We start from the raw sequence: 17,081 nt of genomic DNA, 5'->3' as shown, positions 1-17,081 counted from the left end.
CGTCGCTGGCAGGAAGAAACTCCTCCCCGGCTGCTGCTAAAGTAGAGATGAATGCAGTGGATGAAAGCAGAGCAGCATGCAGCTGCAGTGTATGCCCACATCAGTGTGTATATGTACGTGTGTGTGTGTGGGCTCAGCAGCGATCCTACGTGCTGGGCTAATTACTGGAGGTAATTTAACAAAACCTTTCGCCGCTCTGCTTGGCCAGTCTAGATAACTCTCCGGAGGAGGTTGGGCAGGGGGAATGTCGAGGGGAGGGCTTCAACGCTATAAAACAAAGGCATCTGCTGGGGAATGTTATTAACACACAGCCTCTGAAGAAGACTGCAAGCAAAGACACTACCTTTGGGGAACATCTTTGCCACAGGAAAAAAAATTGCACATGCACAGAGAGTTTATAAAAGGATGGATAATTGAATTTTTGAAGGTGTTTTGTTTTGTTTTCCCCCTTAATTACTGCTCAGGCCAAAATAAAGTGGATATGTGTGTTGAAGGAGATAAATTGTGTTTTGCTTTGTGTGTGTTTTTTTTTTTTTTTTTTTTTTTTTTTAAGAGGGGGACACACAGTTTTGTTTTTGTCAAAAAAATGGAAAGTGAAGTGCTTGGCTTGTATGCTCAGGTTGAAATTGAGGTGGTACATTGGATTCAATAGTCGTTCTGATGAACACTCAATGCAATCGATTACGAAACGAGTTTAGAAATCAAAATGATCCCACTGTCACATCCCACATCAGTCTGACAGCAAGCCTCTTCCAATGCCAAATTTATTTGCCTATTCCCTCTCCAGTTTGAATATGAGATGCTGGTGAAAATGAGAAATGAACATGTAAACAAGCGAGAACCTAAGAGCAGCTTGCAGCTGCTGCAGTGTAAATTGGACTTGGCAGACGAGTTGTATGACAGCCCTTAGCTGTAAAATTAAAAGCTGCCAGTATTCCTCTTCTTTTATTTATTTATTTTTACACGTGGAGTACAGATGTGTTCAGGTTATCACGGGCAGCCCTCATTTTTACAATTGTAAACACACTGGAGGAGAAATACATTTTGCTTGAGGCAAAAACAGACCTGTGGATTGAAGCAAACCAAGCCTTGTTGGACTGCTTCTGGCAAGGCCAAAATAATTGTTCCATCTTTTCTTGTACCAAGGGATCGAGCAGCAAAATTAGCCAAGTGTGATATTGCACCAACTCATGTTGTATTGGAACAGTTGTCAGTATTTTTATTCCCATTTCTCAGCAATCCATGTCAGCTGCATATAATGATGTTCTAGCACCATGATATTGAAAATGGAAAGAAATGATCCTTATACTGAGAGCTTGGTTTGCTTATCTAGTTATTGACTCATCAGTGATTTATCACACAGAGCTGTAAGTGATATTAATGTTTTGTGGCTCTGAGGGACAATATTGGCTTTTACTACAGTCAAATGGAAAACAAAATGGTAATTTCCTCTCTTTCATTATTTAATTAGGATACTTTTATCTGGTTCAGTCCCACCTCTCACATGAGTTTTCAGAGATTCTTCTCTAAAGTGCTTCCAGAGTGGGATAGGAGCCTTTTTGACGGGGTCCCTCAGGGTCCTCTGCCAAATTAGTAGAGGTTTAATTTCACTGTTGTGAATGCTGCTGTTTTCTTCCCACATCAGTCTTGACATATCTAACAACTGAAATATAAACTAAAGGAGTGTGTGTGTGCTGCGGTTTGAGGTCCTTGACATGATAATGTCTGCTCTAAGATGCAACAGGTGGAGATAAATAGCTGTTTATTTAAGTTAAAATTGCCTCTTTCATTATATGAAAACCAATTTTTGATTTGTAGCAATAACCACTCCGTATATTATTTGCGTTCTGTAATTGCCTCGCTGAATAGAAGTTTGCATCAGTGGCGGAGCCTGCCTGAGTTTTAAATTGAGTTCCCACGCACAAGGAATTTAAAGGAAACCTATGAATTGATGCAGAGGACACAAGACACAAAAACTTTATGTCAGATGATGCGGTTTCCTCAGTCGTCTTTACCAAAAAGTGACATAAGCAGTGTGACCTGTATTATTGAAACATGCTTGCTGTCACATCCAGTTTTCAGTTTATTAGGTATACCTATCTAATGCAGTTTTATACAGTAGTCCTGCTATCTTTAACTGTATGGTTATTTTAGAGTCTGCAGTTTGTGGTACTGTGTTATACTAACAGGTTTTTCTAGTACAGCAACATTTATTTCAATGAAGCCAGTCCAAATAAGCTCAAGTGTTTGTCTTTAAATTGTTTGTGACATAATGTAAAGGTTGTGAACCTAATCGTGTCCCTCTGTTAAGAGCATTTATTGTTGATTCAAACAGTCCACATTAGATAACCCTCTCTGAAAAACCATTAATCCTGTGTTTTTTCATTTAGATATATAGAAAAGATTAGACAAAAGTGCAATGTGAAGCATTTGTGATGAATGATATCACAGTCAAATTACTCCTGATACCTTCGTACTGTTTATATACTGCAAACAAATTAGACCTCAGTTCAGATGATTTGTAGCTTCTCTTTCACACCACTGCTGTTGTTGACTCTTGTGTTTCTTATAATTGAATCCACATTTTTCATAAACCCTCTCCGTCTCTGTTTGGAGCCTTTTCCTAGTTATAATTCTGTTTTATGTTTTTTTTTTTTTTATTTTTTACTTTGCTGTGGAGAGTAAATACATCATTGTATTGGCAGGACTGGTAGAGGCTGCCAATCTTCTCAGTAATGGTCTTATTTGTTTATGGTAATTATTAATATCATATTTTAAACCTATAATTAAAGGTCATTGACAGTGCCTTTTAGAATTAAAGTTGTTGTTAAAATGTTACAATTAGCATGAAAAACAAAGTGAAGGTAAATGTTCTCAAATGGAAAACATTCAAAGGAAGGAGGAGCTCTGTTTTTTCTAAATAAGGTGTTTTTTTTTTTTTTTTCTAAATCAAGAGTCTAAGGACGAACAGTGTTGTGTACTGGACAGACTGTAAAGCCCTCTGGGACAAACTTGTCTTAATTCTGTCCTTTTTGAATAAACTTGACCTGACAACAGAACCTAAGATAATCACTGTGGGAGCTGAAGATGGAGAGGATGTTAAACAAAGCAGTGACCTGTCTTTTTTCCCAACATCTGGGGTGTTTATGTTAATCACAGTCATTTCTCGTTGAAACTCTGTAGTATTGATTTATTGTTAAAGTCCAGCATGTCAGAGTTGAGAAGTACATAGTTCTGGTATCCTTTCATGTCAAGTCATTTTTTTTTGTAGAGCATTTTTAACAACAACAAATGCTGACCAAGGTGCTTTACAGGAGAGATGTAAGTATTGGATCATTTGATTGATGATTAAAGTCAAACAGAAACGATGAATGATCAAATAGAAAGAGACCTAAATAAGAGGATATAAGTAGATTAATAAAAGCATAGAATATCTTGATAAAGTCATAAGACAGCACTGCACAAACAACAAATACAGTGCAAACAAATAACACAATGTGCAGTACAATAGAGGCTAAAGAAAAGAGATGGGTTTTAAAGATATCAGTGGAGGGGGGAGACTGTGGCAAACTGTTCCACAATTTATGGATAAAAACTGAAAATGCTCAATCACCCTTTGTTCTTAACTGGGTTCATAGAATAGAGAGCAGTGATTGGCTGGCAGGGTTATTTTGTCTCTCTTCTTGGTACTGAGGAGTCTCACTGCTGCATTTTGAACCAGCTGCAGGCAAGATAGGGCTGACTGACTGATCCCTACCGAGGGAGGTGCGGTAGTCGAGATGATAGGAAAAACCATGAGCAATGGTCTTCGAATCTTTAACTGACATGTGTTAAAGTGTCTGAGTCTTTGTTATTTTCTGTTGTGTTGCTGATTCTGCTGCTGGTTTGACGGCAGTGTCTCCTGCAGGTGGGTCTGATCTGCTACCAGCTCGTTTGTCTGCATCTGAACTATTCCCCCTGTCAGTTCGTAGAGGGGCTATAACACTGTATATGTGTGTGTGTGTGTGTGTGTGTGTGTGTGAGTCCAGGATCAACACAGCTGAAAATTGTTGCAAGCTCAGAGGCATGCAAGCAAAGAACACACACACACACACACACACACACACACACACACACAGATACCAGTAACCTCTTAATGACCTTTCCTGTCTTAGGAAACAGAAACACCAAGTTCTGAGCTGCATACACACACACACATAAGCCCCTGTCCAGCATGAAATATTCAGCATTACTTGTATTATTTACCTCTTACAATATCGACTTTCTGGCTTTAAAACATAGGTCTCCATTATGTATACAAAATGACAGGATCATTACAGACAGAGCTGCAAGCCCCTGCTTCACTGCTCTAATCAACGCTGTATATCCTCTATTACGTTTTCTCATCAGTTTAGTCCCTTATCAGATGGAGTATGAGCTTCTGCGGCCTGTTGTATACAGTCTGACGGCATCCAAGCAGAGTTTAAAGTGAGGAGATGTTAGATTATGAGTCTCAGTTTATTATCATTTCCTCACATGTTGTATGTAAAGCATTAGGGACTTTCAGTTTGGGTGGAAAGTGGAAAATATCCTGAAACTGATCGGCTGAGAATTATTGCGGTTTTCCAAGGCTCTTTGTTTCTTTTTGTTTCTTTTCCTCCCACAGTCAAGATCGAAAGAAAGAAAAAACTTGTATAGACTGATTTGAGATTAGACAAATCTTCTCAAGGACTTTAAATTGGCTCATTCATAATGTTCACAGAACATTTTGTTGTTGTTTGAGTCGATTTTATTTCCTTGTGCATAAGAGATGATGATTAAATTACAAATGTTTTACAACGGCTGGGACATGGCTCTCTCAGCTGCACAGAGGCCAAAATAGACGGGTCTTTGAGAGGCGTATGCTTGGCTGTTTCTTTTTATAGCTGTTGTTTACTTGCCGTCTCTTTTGTGTATAAATTTGTGCATTTTTTTCAAACCCAATCACTCAGCTGCATCAACTAATCAGCCTGCATGATGCTCAGGTCTACATGACATGTTATTGAGTGTTGGGAGGTGTGTGCGTTAGCTCCTCTGTGACTTACAGTTACCCATATCACATTTATCTGTGTAGATCCACAGAGACATTTACATGTTTCATCTGAGAACCATAATTCGAGCATAAGAAGGCACAGCTGTGATGAAGTGTTGAAGGTGTTATAAAAAAAAGTTTAGTTGGTAAAATAGCAGTCATGACTTTTGTGGAAAACTGATTAGGGGCTTATTCAGACATGAGACCAACCATTACCAACACCAGCTCATTACCAGGTGCATGTGTATCATACAGTGAGGATAATAGATACTAAAATGCCCTTCTCTGTCAGATCCTACAGTGAAAACACATGTGCTATAAACAGACAGACACGCATCCGTAGGGGCATAAACAAATACAGAATCACCCTCTGTTAGAACATCAGCTGCACTGGAATACACACACACACACACACACACCCAGAGGCATACAGGTCTTTGTGCCACTTCCCCAGCTACCTGTATGACAGCCTGTGTATCCTGCTGGTATGAAAGGTAAGCCTCAGAGACGTAGCAGAGAATAAATGTGTAAAATGGGTCAGAGCCTGAATATCATTACTGCCCCGCTCCCCATGCGTACATTTACACTCTGTGTGTGTGTGTGTGTGTGTGTGTGTGAGTGTGTGTGTGTGTGTGTGAGAGAGAGAGAGAGAAGCTGTGATGAATTTGTGTGTGAAAAGGCGAAAAGTGTGTGTGTACAGTTGCATGTCAGTGTCAAAATGGGTGTTTCAGTTTGAGGAATTTATGTCAGTGTGTGTGTGTGTGTGTGTGTGTGTGTGTGTGTGTGTGTGTGTGTGTGTGTGTGTGTGTGTGTGTGTCACACTCTAGTGGCACTGCCGCTTGGGGCATTAAGCTCAACTCTCCAGGGTATACAGACCAGCATGGGAAGGGATTGAACTTGTATGTTCAAAAGTGTGTGCGTGTTGAGAGACTGGTGTCAGGAGTGTGTGAAACCATGCCATGGCCCAGTTTCCTGTCCGGCTCAGGAATTTGAAGTGCAGAGTGAGACAGAGCGAGATGGCGAGAGATAAGGAAGTTATCTGTATGCGGGCGAGGTGGCAGTGTTCTCCATATCCATATCCTCTGTCGAGGTAAAGCCATGAATATTGTACGAGGCGAGCAGCGGCAGATCCGGCCAGTGTTTACAGGGGGAAACTCATCCCCACATATGGATGAGTTGCTGATAAACAGGAGATATTGGTATTAGAGAGTCTGGTGTGTCAGGCAGCCTGCGGCGACAGGAGTGCACCGCCAGCACCGCTGACACAAATCTCCGCTCCCAGCACCACCACTTGATTTCCAGTCGCGGCCCACGCAGCACACAGGCAGCATTGTCATGAAATTGTGCACAGTGGGGTATTTTTGGGGGGAGCAGGGGTGGGGGATGCGGGGGTGGGTGGTGGTGGGGAATCCAATTTGTGCCCGCAGATCAGTATGTGTATCTCAACAGGGGATGGAAGGGGTTTTTTACTGGTTGTTGTGCATGTTGCTGACACAAACAAGAACAGTAACAGCAAAGCCTCCGTTATCCTTGTCTTTGAAAATGGTGTGTGTTCACCAGGATTTGGGAAGCTTGTGATGTGTAATACAATTTTTTTCTCCTTTTTCTTTCCACAGTCTGTCCCAAAACCCATCGCCCTCGAGCCTTGCTTTGGCAACAAAGCTGCCGTGCTCTCCATCTTTGTGCGGTTACCCAGGGGCACGGGCGGCATCCCTCCTCCAGGACAGTCTGGTAAGATGCAGCTGCTGAATTCACTTGTTCTCTTTCTTCACTGTATCCGTCTTTGTTTGATTGTTCTACACTTCCTTCTACTGTCTCTCCTTGATCTGCCTGACTTCCTCTGTCTTACGAAGCTTTAGTTATAGTTGGAAAAAAAAAAACAGCCCTATAGTGAGCTCATCGAACTTGTTTCATTTTGTGTTCTCATGATCCTTCCTGCACAGAGTTTTAGGTCACAGCAAAGCAGATAAAACTGAAAGTGCTGTTGACACACCAACTTGTGTCCACACTGTTTCCTGGTGATTTCAAAATGGTTTTCCATTCACACCAAGTTATTTTGGAAAGGCATAGTTTTTCCATCCATGATGCAATGTGAGACAAATATTCTTCCACTCTACAGAGCTATTCAGGTTATGACTTCATGTTTTGACCCTGTTTTACAGCAGAAATCTAGTCATTTATTAACTGCTCAGATGATGCATGTTCCTGGTTAAAGCTGAATTTAATCAAATGATGACAAACTACACACACAAGTACACACAGAAAACCTAGAGTTAAGTAGTACAGGGGTGATGGTTGATCTTTTGGTCTCTGAGCATATAATGAACCTGCAACCTGTAGTCTTCTGTTTGCACTGTACATAATGAGACCTTGAAAGCTAACTGGTTTATCTGGCCATAAGCTTGGTAGTTTACATGGTCTGTGAATGTAACATGTAGCATCTAGAGTATAAATAATTAGCATATTAATCAGAAACTAATATCATCATTGTCCAGAGTATCTGCTGCTCTGTCAGTCTGTATTTTTCTTTTTGACATGAAGATTAATTTCACAGAACATTTTCCTGCATCACCATTCACAGAAAAATGTTCATAAACAACAGAACAGTGCATGTCAATGTTATATTTTTTTATTCTTGAAGTCTTAGTGAAAGGAGACCTGAAGAAAATTACCTCCATCATTTTAATTCTCTTACATAAAATGGGGAGGAATATAATCTTGGATAGATCCTCCGTGCTTGAGGAAACATTTAAAACAGAGGCTACCAATCATCTTGACCATGGTCTCATTTGCTTACAGTAATTATATAGTGTTAGCACCATTTATTTGACACAGATGTATTGTTCTGTAAAATGCTGCAGCTTTCTCCCTGCTCCTCCTCATCTTCCCCTGCTCCCTCTCTGCTTTCTCTTGTTTTCCTCATTCTGTCGTGTTTCTCCTTTCAGTCCTGTGTGGTGAAATGAAGGCTGCAGCCTGCTTGTTGCTTTCTTTCTCATCTCAGTTTCCTCCCTTCATCATCTTTCTGTCTGTATGTTGTCTTGTCCCTATATTAAGAATGCTGCAGCTCTTCCCTTCCACACTCGAGTTTTATTTCTCTCTCTGTTCTCTTTTCCTTCTCGTCTGTGAGGTCTGGGTTTTAAAGTGCAGTCTGGTGTCTCTTCTTGCATTTCCCTGCGCTCCCACCCTTCTTTCTCTTCCTCCTTCTTCCAGTCCCGGACAGTCTGGTAGCACTGAGAATTGAGCCCATTACTTCCTTTCATCCACTGCTCTGTCACTAGCTCTCTTTACATTCCCATCCGTCCTTCATCTGTTTTCCTTATCCATCTTTCCAAGACAGTCTGATAGGACCCAGGACTGAGCGCTTCACTTGCCTTAAAAGTTTTTTTCCATTCTGTTTCTTCCACTGTCTCCTTCAAGGACTCAAACAAAAACTCAACTTGATTCTGTTTCTTTCTGTATATTTTCTCCCTTCTATGCGTTATAGCCTCTTTGCCTCCCACAGTTGCAGTCCCCAGACCATCAGCACGCCCCAGGCCCTTGTTAATTACGACATAGTCCTTTTGTCATAACAAAACTGCCTCGGCTCTCGCTGGAGCTTTCCCTCGGGCAGCTTTTGTTGAGGCCATGTTAGCCGTGTTCCTACCATCCTCTCATGCCCGCGAGGGTCTCCTGTTGTAATGCTTTTAACTTGTTCCCCATCCGGCTGCATTCGTTTAGATTCTCAGGCTGCTGTCTGCCGTCAGCGTTACGACCTCACATCTGTTTACAGTTTAGCTCGTCCCAAAATGGCTGCCCTTGTAACTCTCCAAACAGCCAGGAGGAGGTCAGCACCATGGATTATCTGATTTGCATCTGAGCCTTATCTGGGTGATTTGAACCATCATGCACCCACGTCTAGATCGAGAAACAAGCAGCCTGTTACACTCAAGACTGTCAGACTGTGCTTTCAGAGGGTGTGATCCCAGCCGCAGCTTCTCCTCTTGGTATTTATATTTTGCCGTTGGCTAGGTGTACTTGATCGGGGTAAATGCATCCATCATTGGAGATAAATGGAGTTTATTGGAATTTCATGGCTGAGAGAGTATTAATAAATGTTAATGAAGTGTGCTATAAGTTAATGATTGCCTGTGCTGCGAGTCTATGATCTCACCACCTGTGAATGTGGCTGTGAGTGAGAGCTTGTGTGTGTGTGTGTGTGTGTGTCCCAGTTTTACACTACATGCTAATTCTAAACAGCTTTTCAGTAAGTAGTGGTAAACACCGGAAAAGTGACAAAATTACATATTCCAAAAAGTCAGTATGCATGAAAAACACTTAATTTTGAGTCTGCTGTTGATGAACATTATTGTCTCACAATGTCATGCTTATAAGGAAACTGAGGAGATACTTGCTTATAGGCAAGTTTACTTGTAAAGCACCTTTCAAACACAAAGGGTTTACTTAACACACTGAAGAACACAGTGAAGAGGAAAAGAAAATCATTTAAAGCCAATCATAAAGGGATGAAAAAAGCCCAGAGAATAATAGATTATAAGAATACAGTGCAGTTACTGCAGAAATTGCTCCGAATTTAAAGTGTAGCCCAAATGATACTGGAGTTATTAGGCTGCCACAACTATTGACATTTCAGTGTTTGAAAATGAGCCATAATCTCATAACTTTATCAAATATTTTTGATATGGATCCCTCAAATATATTTTAGAGAACTGTGACTATATACAGAAGCTGTTATAGTGTTATTATGTAGTGTAGGGACACAGCTTGTGTGTGTGCAAATGAGTCAAGATCACTTATATCTCTTGTCATTTAGATCAATGGTTCCCAGACTTCCCAGTCAAAGCAGTATGTGACTTTATAGACCAATGAAAATGTTTGTAATTCATTTGAACTAATGTTGTGACATTTCAAAATTCAGACTGTCCAGATCACAAAATAAGGAACACATGACATATACATTTTACCTCATTATATATTTGTGTGTGTGTGTGCAGGTCTGGCAGTGGCCAGTGCGCTGGTGGACGTGTCTCAGCAGATGTGTGTGGGCTACAAGGAGAAGTCTGGAGGCCTGAGGAACCGCAAACAGCAGCCCACCGCACAGCCATCCACCTGTATCTGACCACACCCCCGTCCTCCTCCACCTTTCCCAGCCCAATGCTCTCCCATTAGCCCCCTGCCTCGGCCCCCTCCTTCAGAGACTTATGCCAGCTCCACTCTGGCAGGGAGAGGTGCATGCTGGGACCCAGGACTGGAACATTTTGGTGAGGGGCCGAGTTGTCCGGTGGACTGAAGCCTCAGTGGGCTTCCCCTCCCTCTCCTCCCACAGGAACTTTTGGTCCCCTTGAACTGAATGACAGAAACTGGACACAGAGGAGGGGGAGCAGGGGAGGGAGGGAGGAGGGAGGGACAAAGTGGGTGCTTACCCCACCCTTTCCCATCAAAAAAATAAAATAAAAACATTTTACATTTGTCGACACCGCCTCGTTAGGGTCGAGGCGGCCACGGCTTGCTGCTAGAAGAGATCCTCGTCTCGTAGTTTTTGAAAAATCCAGAGACTTTGCAACCCTCTATGTTCTTGTTTTACTTAAGTTATTGTTGTTCTTTGTTTCGTATTGTGTTATTTTGAAGGCAGGAACAAACTGGACATGTTCAACTGCACATGCACTCACAAAACACACCCATTCACACCCGCTTCCAAAAACCAACTTTCCAGGCCCTTGACCCATTCATAGCCCATTCATTGTCTCCTGCTGCCGAGTTCACAGCTCAGCACTGAGGGCTGGTGTCATCGGAGTCCTGTACAGTTTGGCCTCCGAGCAAGCTAACAGCATGTTCAGTCTTCCTTTAATGAGGATCCACTGTAGGAGGCCAGCAGTGTAGCCAAAGCCCATCTAAAGAGTATGTGACATTTCTAATCGGCCTCTGTGTCTTCTACCGCTGTCTTCTCTGTGGCCTGTCTGGAGCTTTGTCGTCACCCATCTCGCTCTCTGTCTCTGTGGCCATCTGGCTGCTGAGCCAACAGCCTTCCCAGCCTCTCTGGGTGTGTGGCCAAGTACAAAACAAGACCAGAGCAACATCTCATCCACGCTGGCTGGCTGGCTGGCTGGCTGGCTGGCTGGCTGGCTGGATCATAAGCCAGTGCAGATTGAAACTTTTCCAGCTAATTACTCCTCCAATCGCAATCAAAGCCAATGTGTCGGCACACAGAGGTGCACATGCAGGGCTCTCTCACACACGCACACACACACAGCAGAACAGTTGGTGGTGAGAAAACCCTCCAGCATTTAGAGATTGTCCCTTTGACAGTGCTGCGCCTGGAGCTCATGTGAAACAGGCTTCCTATAGATCGTGTGATTGACTAAAGCGATTAGGGTGATCTGCGTGAGGGGAGCCGGAGGTGACGGTTCAGCATCCTCTGTGATCGTTGCCTGAGAAATCCATAGCCTCTAATTGCTGCCGCCGTGTCCCCAAATGCAACACATGTCCCCCTCCCCAGTACCATCCACCCACTGCCGTTTGGTGGCGACTGCTCCTGTGTCCCTGAGCTATCTATAGCTGCAGCAGTAACGCCTCTGGTCATATTTATACAGCCACAGTGGAGCTGCTAATGCCAACATTTAAATGGCACCAGGCTGTCATCTCTGAACATGAAGCATATTTATACATCACCAGAATAAGCAGCCACACTGTCTGATTCCTTATTTGCTCCTTTGTTAAATAGGACTTTTGAACTGACCACATCACGCAGAAGATCTCGGCTATTCATTCTAAAACAAGACGAGAAAGAAAAACATCCATTGCTTTTTTTCCCCTAACATTGCCTCTTGAAATTATCTTGTTGCCTGGTCTCTTGGGCTCACAGCGTTTTTGTGCTCCATGTGAGGTTTTTCTTCCTTTCCTTGCCTTTTATATCTGCTTTACCTGCTCTTTCCACAGTCCTTATCTGAAATCACTAGTCCATTTTTAAAGAAACATTACTTTTTGTCAACTGGGGAAAATGAGGGAAAACAGAATGAAAAAGACGAGGCAAACACAAGAGACACAAAAAGAAAAAAAAAACTCAGGCTGCTAGTTTAAAACAGAGCTGTTGCTTTGAAATGTCACAAGTAATTTTCTGTTTTGTAAGGGCATCAGGGTGTCAGATCTGTGTTTCTTGCCTTTTCGTCTTTTCTCCTTCAGCACTGAATATCACAGCAGGCTTGAATTAGTCCATATTGGTCTTCTTTGTAGAATATAAGTTGCATACTACAACACCTGCAGGTCTTTGAAAGCAGAGAGGCAAAGCCGATATAGAAGATGTATCTCCTCCTCCCTCACAAAGTTATTAACTTGCCGCCCTCAGAGAAGTACAGTAATAGAACAATTTAATAACTCGCATTCTGCCCTAAAGAAGTCGGCATATTTAGTTCCAGGCTCTCACATGTGTTCAGCATACTAGAACTGCTCACCGTCTGGTTAAAGGGCACAGTTTTAGCACTGCAAAAAGGTCAGAGCAGAAAGCATGAACAAAGTTGACATTCTGTAATTATAGAGAGCTGGATGTGCTCACAACTCCACTCAGCGAACAGCCATGGCATTAAGGAGTCCTGCTCATATGTACTCTGAGGAATCAAAGCACTTCACTTGCACTCTTTATTATCAGTCATTTTTTTGCTTTTTTCTCCACTAGAGTAACCTACTTTCTTTTTTTGTAGCCGTCATGGCTTGTTCAGGTTTTGATGATAATTGTGTTGCCTCTCCATAGACTTGATGGTAGAAAATCACCATTGCTAATCAGCTGAATGTGGGAAAATTTGGCTTGTGGTGGCAAAGTTTTTCTATCTGAGTACAAATTTAAAAAAAAAAACTTCCCACAAAAAGCTGTTCTGAGTTGTATAAACTATTTTGTTAAATATTGTTTCTGTCAGCCTGTGGGAGTTTTATTTTTATAATTTGTACCAGTTTCTCTCCTACGCACCTGTCACCTCTTCTCAGGTGTGCAGGACTTTTTTGACTTGGTTTGCCCGTTCTACCAGTCTGTTTGGCAGGTAACCAGCCATTGTTTGGAGGTGTTGTTCAGTTCTAAAAATCTCAATAGAAGGAACATTTTGGGATGTTCAACCCTGCTGTAGCACAAGTAGAGCAACAAGATTCTTCTTCCTCAGCAGAAATGGTACCGTTTCTGCCATGAGACCATGTCTGGGTCAAACATGTTTTATTACTTCCCCCCCCCAAAAAAAAAAAAAAAAAACAATGGAAAAAAAAAAATGTAAATTGGCTTAATTCATGAGACACCCATATGCAGGTTAAAACAAAAACCCTTACAGTACAAAGCCAGAATGTGACCCTGAGCTGATGGAGACAAGAGAGAGGCAAGCAAACGTAACCTGCAACGTCACATGACCCATCATCAAATGGGCGATGTGCTCCTGACACCAAAATGCCTGAAGCGCACATGTGCGGCATCTCTGTCCTCTGCAGCATCAGCAGAACTCTCACTTCAACAAGAGCAGCTCTGAGATCAGCTGACATCTCATATATTTTATTTTCTGTAGGTTAACTGTTTCATTCCCACACTATCTGCTCACTGTTAGGAAATCACTTTGTTGCATTCTTTGGTAACAATGTTCAGTGACTAAATTTATGACCATGGTCATCTTCAGTTGAAGATTTTATTTTATTTTTCACAAAGCAGAAATCTCTTCATATACGAATCTGTTCTACAGCTGATTCAAATGTACTGTAGTAATAATTTCACAAAGATTCAAGATTGTGTTTTTCTTTTCTTCTGTAAATGAATGTAAAATGTGCAGCCAAGGTAAATCTGTAAACTGGAATTTAAGGGGGTGGTGGTTTGTAAGTCCCCCTTACCTGCGATCATCAGGCTGGTGCAGTGGTTAACACAGACAGCACACTAACTGAAAGGTCACAGGTTCAGACCCTGCAAGAGAAGGTTTGTCTTGTTGGACATGTATTAAGAAAGCCTACCCAGAGCCTGTCAAACCATGATCTTCTGCTCGGTGGCTCAGACAGACTGACTTTGGGTCTGATAGTATCTATGAGTAAATCCTAGATGTTTGTTTTCCCCTCTGTGGTGTTAGTTTAACACACTTTTCATTGACAGACTAAACTTTCTTGATATTACTTTATTGTCCTGTGTGGCCAGTCTAACCGATTTCAAATTGCAATATCAGCAGAATGAAACAAACAGAAACAAACTCTGTTATCTCTAAATACTATTTGACCCAGATCTGATGTCAGCAGCCTCACACTGGGTTCCTACACTGCTCTGCAAAGTCTCAAAGCATAGAAAGTGATTAGGGAATATTAGGAGGAACATTGCAGCTTCAACGTGTATCCAAGACTTTTCTCGCCTGGTCCACCCACACAGGCGTTTTCATTTATTCTTGGCTGATCAGATGTCTTCTCAGGATTGTGTGGGCGTGCACAGACGGTGCTTTATTGACATCTCCTGCACTCCCCTGGTGGTTCTGTTGCACCTGTTAGGGCAGGCCTAATGTGGAGTTTTATGGCAGGGCTGGAGAATATGACCTGAATTCTAAATCACAAAACGCACATGACCTTAATAATGATCAATGTTACTGGACACGTTTTTGATACACAATTGCTGACATTTTTCAGATTTCTGAGCTTCTTGATTGGAATGTATATGCACTGGTTGGTTGTATCTGTTCTCAGTTTTATTATATAAATTTAAGATTCAGGTTTTAAACAGATTCATGTCAGCAATTGGATAAATGTGGTTTTGTGTCCCACCCTCACAAAGTTTGCATGTGTAGTTCCAAAGAGGTCTCATCAGCCACGCTGATGCTGTTTTTCCAAAGGCCCGGTTTTGTCCATGTAAGCTGTGAACCTATGTGGTCCCACACTTTTTGGTCCTGCATTAGCAGCCCTGGCAGACTGTAGCCAACCCATGACAGACTTCATTGTGTGTATCCTTGAGTTCTAACAAATGTTAAGCCATTTCCTTCCTCATAGACATTTTTTTACAATTCTGCATTGTTTACATCCATGCAGAGTTGCTAGCAGTCTTTGCTAATACATTGCTTTGTTTCTTTTCCCATTACAGCCACCTGCAGGTCAGTGGATTAGTGTAAAATCACTGGTATTGAGCCACTCATAAAAACACTGATGCATAGTGCTACTAGTGAACAGAGAGTGACTGCAGCTTCAGCTTAAAAGTTATCCACCAGTAAACCAGCAGGAGGCTTTTATTGTGAAGCAGCTAGAAAAAATGCAGTACAAAACACAAACATGGCCGTATTTTTTAGCAGATCAGTTTTAAATATCAAAAAGAGGAATAGCAGAGGAACTGTAGACAAAAGGCTTTCTGGTTGTGTTGTGTTGTGTTTTGGAAAAACACAGTGTTTATCCAGCATGTCTTGAATTGTGGTGGATGCTCATGGGTTGGCTTGGTTCAAATCTCCCCAGACCCATTGAAAAACAGCATAACTGAAAAGGTGTTGATGTGGCAGGGGTTTAAAATGACACCATTTTTATGTAAAAATGCTTGAATCACAGATTCTAGCTACAATAGAGAAGAGTGTCCCATCTTCCCTAAATGAGAGCCCATAGAAATGACAAATCAAAACTCATGAGCACAATACAAATCTTCTCTCTGTCCAGAGAGAGCTGGTCTCACTTGTGTTACATCTTTTGAATTTTGCCCTTTGGCCTCAGGCATCGAAGCCCAGCCCTGTTGGTAAACATGAACTTTACTGTGGCACTTTACTGATGCTGCATTGCAGAATTCCTGGGTCCTAAAGTTCAGATTTTCCAGATGATTACCTCTTTCCACCATCTGCAGCTGTCCGAGTGTGAAGTGGCCCCGAGCTGCCCAAAATACCTGTGGGGGGGGGGATGTGGAACTTTGCAAAGGGAAAAGTGTAGGAACCCTGTACACAGTCTGCCATCGTGCCACCGTACCTGTGAAATACCTGTTGCATTTATTTTGATTTAAAGAGATGAGCAACTCCCTGTCTCGCCTCGCTCTCCAAGCCTCAATCTTTATTGGGTAACACTAACTTTACAGTGGCCTTATTTCAGCTTATTTAATCTCTGTATTAACTGATACAAATGTATAGCAAATACATATTATAAAGTGTGATTAGTTACTGGAAATCTTCCTAATATTCACAATACAAGTAGATTTTTTGTCAAACACTGGCAGCATTAATATGTATTTAAAATGCTTTAATACACAGGTTGAAACATCAGAATAAGGTCATTGTAAAATCAGGCAGTACCCTCTATCTTTCTTTCTCTATCTCTTTGTATAGCGGCATTATATATACTGATGAAGTAGTTTGTTAATATGTATAATTTAGCAGTTGTTCTGTTTTTTGTAAATAATGAGAAAGTATTGTGAATGACATTTGTTGAATGATTTTAAAAAATCATTCATGGCAAACCTCTCCAGGCTTTTAAAAATGTGACTACAGTACATAGCATATTTTGTATGTAAGACAGCAGTGTAAAGATGAACAAGCATTACTAGAAGCTGATGAAACTACATGTAAAACTTGAGGATAATAGCTTAATGAACTTGTAATTACTGATGTACATAAAAGAATGACAGAACATTTTTGTCTATTATTAAATGTGAAAATCCATCCGTGGCTGTTTGTCTTAACTTTCTCTGACTTCATTTCAAACCTCTCCTGTAGTGCTTGAGTCTGACTGGAGAGCCAGAGGGGTGGTGCCTCAGAATATGCTCAGGTTCTGGTAAGATATCTTTCAAGTAAGTACACTAAAATTTTAAATATTTTCTTTGATGGTGTAACTTCAAAAACAACCCTTGTTAGCAGCCCCAGCAGGCTCAATGTTAACCTCACAATGTGTAAAGTTAGATGGAGTTCAGGGAGTCTTTAAAATCAAATATGTAAATCCTCAGAGGAGCACAGATGACCATAAATAAAATTTCATGGCAATCTGCCTTGTTGAAAAGTTTTTATTTGGCCTGAGTTTGACACTTGTGATGTGTCCAAAATGGAAAAGGATCAGAAATTTGCTCATAAATTATTATGCCAATCCT

At 41.5% G+C, this 17,081-nt stretch overlaps 1 protein-coding gene across 1 annotated transcript in view; it reads left to right on the top strand.

Annotated features, from left to right (window-relative positions):
- The window catches only part of atrn (attractin), a 124,502-nt gene extending 107,843 nt beyond the window's left edge, over nucleotides 1-16,659 (top strand). Inside the window, 2 exon segments of the mRNA XM_018685517.2 lie at nucleotides 6,667-6,781; nucleotides 10,042-16,659. Of these exon segments, the coding sequence (XP_018541033.1) occupies nucleotides 6,667-6,781; nucleotides 10,042-10,166 (240 nt within the window). The 3' untranslated portion in view covers nucleotides 10,167-16,659.
- Nucleotides 16,660-17,081: the final 422 nt, after the last annotated feature.

The sequence above is a fragment of the Lates calcarifer genome, linkage group LG19 (genome assembly GCF_001640805.2).
Source record: "Lates calcarifer isolate ASB-BC8 linkage group LG19, TLL_Latcal_v3, whole genome shotgun sequence".
NCBI classification, from domain to species: domain Eukaryota; kingdom Metazoa; phylum Chordata; class Actinopteri; family Centropomidae; genus Lates; species Lates calcarifer.
This window is presented reverse-complemented; position numbering and strand designations above follow the sequence as displayed.